General features: G+C 37.4%; 1 protein-coding gene across 1 annotated transcript; it reads right to left on the reverse strand.

Moving 5' to 3' along the window:
- Positions 1-648: 648 nt before the first annotated feature.
- On the reverse strand, positions 649-5888 carry nmu (neuromedin U). The gene is made up of 7 exons (XM_057841853.1): positions 5711-5888; positions 4392-4447; positions 4291-4332; positions 1220-1273; positions 1027-1101; positions 833-886; positions 649-772 (listed from the first exon to the last, which is right to left on the reverse strand). The coding sequence occupies exons 1-7, from the start codon at positions 5856-5858 to the stop codon at positions 737-739; spliced, it is 465 nt and encodes a 154-aa protein (XP_057697836.1). The 5' UTR covers positions 5859-5888; the 3' UTR covers positions 649-736.
- Between the last annotated feature and the right edge of the window lie 899 nt (positions 5889-6787).

Consider the following 6787-nt stretch of genomic DNA (forward strand, 5'->3'; position numbering starts at 1 on the left):
TTGTAACTTTAAACTCAATTGTAATGTGCAATTTTCTATATTATGACCCCCTAAAATGACTGTTCATAATAATTTTTTCTATGTACCTGTGTATCACACGCTCTCAATATTATGATATGCATGCTCATAAAATGAAATGCATTATATCCATCTGCATAGTATATTTTTAAGCTTTATCAGGTAACCCGCATTTCATGCAGGTATTGTATTTTCTCTTTTTTTTTTTTTTTTTTTTTTTTTAGATTGGGGCAAAGGTTATGATGTTCTTAGAGGTAGAAGTAGGCATGAGTTGGTACGTCCATGTAAATTTGGGTGATCATATATAAAATAAAGCGCAAAAAGAATGCAAATTTTGTTTATAAAACAAAAAGTACATTAAATATAAAGAATTAAAATTGAATGGTTTTATTTTGAAATATACTGTACCATTATGATTATGCCTGTTTTCAAAGGGCAAAGGTACATTCTGTGCATGCATTTATTCATTGATTTAAAAAAAAACAAAAAAAAAAAACACTTTGCATAATACAACATTAAAAATTAACACAACCAAGTCTGATAGCACTTTTAATGCAAAGGGCATCCTATATATGTATATACATATCAAATCACAAAATAAAATCTAATCAAAGGATTATAATGTTTTCTTTTTATTGTATATATATATAAGTAAAGTATGTTGTTGAGTCGTTGGTCTAGTCCAGTGCAGCAGCTGTGGGGTAGTGCTCAAGTGCTGCTATTCATTTTCTATTGCTCTTCTTCCATTTCTAGGCTACAAAAAAACAAACATCACTGTATTATTTTTTTTGTTGGATGGATTTCTTTGACTTACCCGATAAAGGAAGTAGCCTCTGCTTTGGATTCCACCGGGTCCCTCCAGTTCGGCCTGTAGCAAAACAAAAGTACGTAAAAATGCAAAAATCCAATTTTTAAAATTATTATAAGTTTTTTGTTAATAATAGGTAACGGTTGTATTAGGTTTTGTATCAAGTGTCTGGATCAGTATGCTGTCTTTTCTGTACTTACTTGCATTCTAAGTCCTCTCTCTAGTCGGGTGTGCAGGTTGGGCACCAGTTGCAGGAGGGGATGCAATGTGGGGCTCTGGTCGACACAAAAACAATGTTAAAGCAACCTTGTGGACAGCAAAAACAGTTGAAAAAAAAGGTGTTGTTTTTTCCAACTTGATATACTGTTTAGTATGTTTTTTGGCAGACTGTACCTTGGACTTTTGGATGAGCATCAAGAAGCAAATTTCCCCCAAGACGTCGGGTGCCTGGAAAATGAGATACTTTGCTTTGCTTTTGAAATTATTGTTCAAGATTTGGGACTCTACTTTTGAGGATTTCTATTTTGAGGATGTATTTTAGAACAGTGATGATAATTTTGCAGACGTGCAGTAGAGCAGTTTGCACTGCTGCGGACATGGAAGTGCCAAATCCATTCGCTGTCAGTCGAAGTGATTCCTCTCATTCCCTTTAATTAATCACTTGATGTCTGATTGCATTTAACAAATATACATACTGTAAAGCATTGGAGGAATACATCAAGTACACAAAATTATTAATGTATAAGTATTAATAGAGAAACACCAAATATATAAAATGAAATTGAAATAACAGCTAAAATTAAACAAATCCTAAAATAAAGTATATTTTAAAAATAATAGTAATAGGAAATAAAAGTAAATACAGGAAATCAATTAAAAATAAACTAATAATTAAACTTCTTTAAAAATGGATTAAAATAAAAAACAAATTTCATAGACGATATATTTTAATTCCTCCTTTTTAATCATTTTTGTATTTAAAAAAAATAATAATAATATTGAATTTTTTATTCATTTATTCATTCATTTCCTAGACTGGTGCTAGAGCCATCAAAGCTAACTATGGGCATGAAGTGGGGTACACCCTGAATATTTGTCAGCCAATCAAACACATTTATTTGTATTAAAAATCTTTCTTTTTAATTACATTTTAATATTTTTTCTATGAAATTTTATATGTGAAATTAGGGAGTGATAACCGCTGAGCAATTTAAATATGTCTGCACTCTTGCAATAATCAGGATGTGCCATTTATTTATGCTTAACCATAATCGTGCCATCTACAAAAGTAGAGCCCCAAGTGTACAAGGTAGTGTACAAGGTACTATTAAATCGATGGGTCGGATGGACAGTCATGCTAAGCAGTGAATGGATAGTAATACATAATAATAATAATAATACATTTTATTTGTAGAGCGCTTTTACCAATGCTCAAAGACGCTTTACAGGAGGAACAGAAACAGCAGACAACGTGAACAGAACAAAACAAAGAAAATAATTATAAGTTAAAAGCTAGTTTAAAGCTAGTGATTGGTTGGTTGAGTTAAACGATGGCGGATGGTGACGGACGATTGGTTGAATGGCTGGATCGTGCTTTCTATTCGATGGATGGATGGATGGACGGACGGATGGATGGACAGATGGATAGACGATTTGTTGAATGGCTGGATCATTCTCTGGATGGGTGGATGGATGGATGGATGGATGGATGGACGGACGGACGGACGGACGGACGGACGGACGGACGGACGGACGGACGGACGATTTGTTGAATGGCTGGATCATTCTATGGATGGATGGATGGATGATAAACAACTGGTTGGATGGATAGACGATTTGTTGAATGGCTGGATCATTCTCTGGATGGATGGATGGATGGATGGATGGATGGATGGATGGATGGATGGATGGATGGATGGATGGATGGATGGATGGATGGATGGATGGATGGATGGATGGATGGATGGATGGATGATAGACAACTGGTTGGCTGGATGGATTATTCTCTACTCGGATGGATGGATGGATGGATGGATGGATGGATGGATGGATGGATGGATGGATGGATGGATGGATGGATGGATGGATGGATGGATGGATGGATGGATGGATGGATGGATGGATCATTCTATGGATGGATGGATAGACGATTTGTTGAATGGCTGGATCATTCTATGGATGGATGATAAACAACTGGTTGGATTGATAGACGATTTGTTGAATGGCTGGATCATTCTCTGGATGGATGGATGGATGGATGGATGGATGGATGGATGGATGGATGGATGGATGGATGGATGGATGGATGGATGGATGGATGGATGGATGGATGGATGGATGGATGGATGGATGGATGGATGGATGGATGGATGGATGGATGGACGATTTGTTGAATGGCTGGATCATTCTATGGATGGATGGATGGATGGATAGACGATTTGTTGAATGGCTGGATCATTCTATGGATGGATGATAAACAACTGGTTGGATTGATAGACGATTTGTTGAATGGCTGGATCATTCTATGGATGGATGGATGGATGGATGGATGGATGGATGGATGGATGGATGGATGGATGGATGGATGGATGGATGGATGGATGGATGGATGGATGGACGATTTGTTGAATGGCTGGATCATTCTATGGATGGATGGATGGATGGATGGATGGACGATTTGTTGAATGGCTGGATCATTCGATGGATGGATGATAAACAACTGGTTGGATTGATAGACGATTTGTTGAATGGCTGGATCATTCTCTGGATGGATGGATGGATGGATGGATGGATGGATGGATGGATGGATGGATGGATGGATGGATGGATGGATGGATGGATGGATGGATGGATGGATGGATGGATGGACAATTGGTTGGATGGAGAGACGATTTGATGGATGGATGGATGGATGGGTGGATGGGTGGATGGATGGATGGATGGATGGATGGATGGATGGATGGATGGATGGATGGATGGATGGATGGATGGATGGATGATAGACAACTGGTTGGATGGATGGATTATTCTCTACTCGGATGGATGGATGGATGACAGACGATTGGTTGGATGGATCAACGATTTGTTGAATGGCTGGATCATTCTCTCTACTCGATGGCTGGATGGGCGGACAGATGGATGGATGTACGGACGGACGGACAGACTTTTTGATTAACAGATTGACAGATATATGGATGGATGGTCTGACGAATGGGTGAATGGGTAATAGTTGTTATGGAGGGATTGATAGATGGGCTGATGGATGGATCAATGTATGGATAACATTTTGACAGCGTTCTCTACTGAATGAATGGATGACCAGTTATGGTTACGGTAAATAAATGGATACTGCTCAGGGATGCATGGTTAGATGATTGGATGGAAGGATGTACTGGCAGATGTTGAGACGGACGGATGAGTGGCTAGTGCTCTCTGTTGGATTGTTGATTGTACAGTAACAGCACCTGAAAGTCAGCAGAGAAGAACGAGGAGCAGGCCGCGGCGATCTGCGGAACAGCAGGTAATCAGGGAAAAAAATGCAGGAATTCGAAATGGCCAAGCTTACCTGGCTCAGAAGTTGCCTCTGGTCGGCTGTCTCTCGCCAAGGTTCTACTGGCGCATCTTTTGTGAGAAAACACCACAAACAGTTAACATCTTGAAACTAAACAGCCTGCCATTTACGTTAAGAGAAGATGCGTAATGATCGTGTAAAAGCTCTCCCGTGTTTTGCAGATTATCATCCATGATTGCCATCGCTGTCCATTAGTTGCGGAAAAGCTCTTCTTTAGAACACGCGCACTTATTGTATTGACGTAGGATTAGTTTACTCATCGTGGGTGGAGATATTTCATTGGCCAAAATTCTGCTGAATCCAAACATGGCATTGAGCAAATTAGCCTACAGTCAATGCAATTTGAGGAGCCAGAGAGAATGTGTTTGATCAGAGATGGATGGATGACCATTTGTGTTTAATCTATAGGATAGTTAACGAATGTTTTGGGCAAATGAATGGATTGTGTTATCAAGCCAAAAGATAAATAAACTTCCTATAAATCCCATCAATCTGAGGCCAGTTGTGCTTATAATAAAATAACAGTGAAGTACCTAAAGTTTTATATACTGTATATGTAATTAATATCATTTTTTTGTTTTTTGGTCCCACATCCCAAAAATATACATGGTAGCCCGATTATAACTCTAAATTCCGCATAGGTGTGATTATTAGTGTCAATGGTTATTTGTCTGCATGTGCCCTAAGATTGGCTGGTAACCACTTCAGGGTGTTCCACTTTCACAAAAATTTCATAACATACCCAAAATCACTCACTGACCATGTCATTATTTATTAAAGGTTTCTGTATCTGATTGTTTTTAAATGCACACATTTCAAAAAAATTATAAATGTTTACAATGAAAATAATGGTAAAGTGGATTGACTCATTAAAACATCTTACTATAGTTCTCCCTTTCAAAAACATTCCATAACAAATCAAACATCTTGCACCAAGTCTCATTCTTTTGTGTTTTTAAACTACTAATTCCTAATTGTTAAAAAAAAAAAAAAAAAAAAAATCTAAATACAGTACAGTATATGAAAATGGGCAATTATTTAATTTCATTAGAAAAATAAATTTAACAGAATAACTGCAATAAATGCAAAGTTTACTTTTGTATAGCAAATTAATTGCCTACAATACAAAATTATTTGCATCACGTTTATATTAAATGTAAACAAATATAGCTGGAAAATAACAGAAAAAGGACAATATTTTAAGAACATTTTTACAAATACATAAAATTAGACATTCTAAACAAATTTCATAGAAAAAAGTAAGTAAAAGCACAAATTTTGAAGGAAAGTTACGGTTTAAAATTCCATCTTACTGTGTATAAGTGGAACTGAGTCCAGGACCAGAATAGCGACGAGACAAACGCCAGCCACACCGAATGGACTCACGCATCCTCGGCCAACTGTCGTCAAACTGCTGCAGCTGCTGCTGGATGCTGTGCGCCGCTTCTCCTTCATAAGCATGTTCTCCCTTTCTGCTGTGTTCACACTATGTGTGTGTGACTTGTGATTGACTTTGGAGTGTGGAGTCGGGAGTTTATGAAGGCTGGTGTCACTCACACACTGCGTCATTGAACGAGGCTTGTGTGGAAGTAGAGGCTGGGATTGGATCTTCATCTCATTACAAGACCCATGATTAGGGGGTTCTCAAATATATGGGCCAAATAATCGATAATACCAGAGGAATTTCATAACGATACACTTCAATATTGATTCCTCGGGCACTGGCTGCGTATCCATTGTAGTTTTTTCCTAAATAAAAGCAATGTTTCGAAACTTTGGGCTAAGTATCAGTAGCGGACTTGACAATTTTGGGGCCTAAGGCGAATATATCCAGGGGCCCTCTTCATGGGTCAGCGGTTAAAAAGGTGAGAAGGGTGTGAAGGAAATATGCTCCAGTCCACTAGGGCTGTCCTAAACGACTAATTTTCTCCTGATTAGCCAGCTGACTAGTTTTACGATTAGTCGACTAATCTAATAATATATATATATATATTTTTTTTTTTTTTTACAAATTTCGCCATGAAATTTTTGTTGACGCTTATTAATTCACACAACTATTTTGGAACACTTAAATTCTCTAATAAAGTACAAATAATCATGTAAATAACAATAATTAACCACAAATAATCAATGAGGTTAAATGCTGATAGCATTTACTAGTGCAAAAGAATGGAAAGTAAACATTCAGAACACTGACTTTGCCTTTCCAACATTATTCAAAACTAGTGTTGTCAGTAACGCGTTACTACTGTAATCTGACTACTTTCCTCAGTAACGAGTAATCTAACGCGTTCATTTTTCCAAGCCAGTAATCCGATTAAAGTTAGTTTCCCTAGTGCCTGTGCGTTACTATTTTGTTTTTGCCTCATAATGTATGTAGAATGAAGAAT

This window comes from Corythoichthys intestinalis, chromosome 7 (assembly GCF_030265065.1).
Source record: "Corythoichthys intestinalis isolate RoL2023-P3 chromosome 7, ASM3026506v1, whole genome shotgun sequence".
NCBI lineage: Eukaryota > Metazoa > Chordata > Actinopteri > Syngnathiformes > Syngnathidae > Corythoichthys > Corythoichthys intestinalis.

What these genes read in the sequence shown, in the direction of transcription:
- nmu (XM_057841853.1), bottom strand. Translation starts at nt 5,858, where the DNA reads ATGCTTATGAAGGAGAAGCGGCGCACAGCATCCAGCAGCAGCTGCAGC. An exon ending in CTCAGTTCCACTTATACACA is followed by an intron (nt 4,448 to 5,710) that starts GTAAGATGGAAT and finishes TTCTCACAAAAG; the next exon opens with ATGCGCCAGTAGAACCTTGG. An exon ending in TCTTCTCTGCTGACTTTCAG is followed by an intron (nt 1,274 to 4,290) that starts GTGCTGTTACTG and finishes CTCATTTTCCAG; the next exon opens with GCACCCGACGTCTTGGGGGA.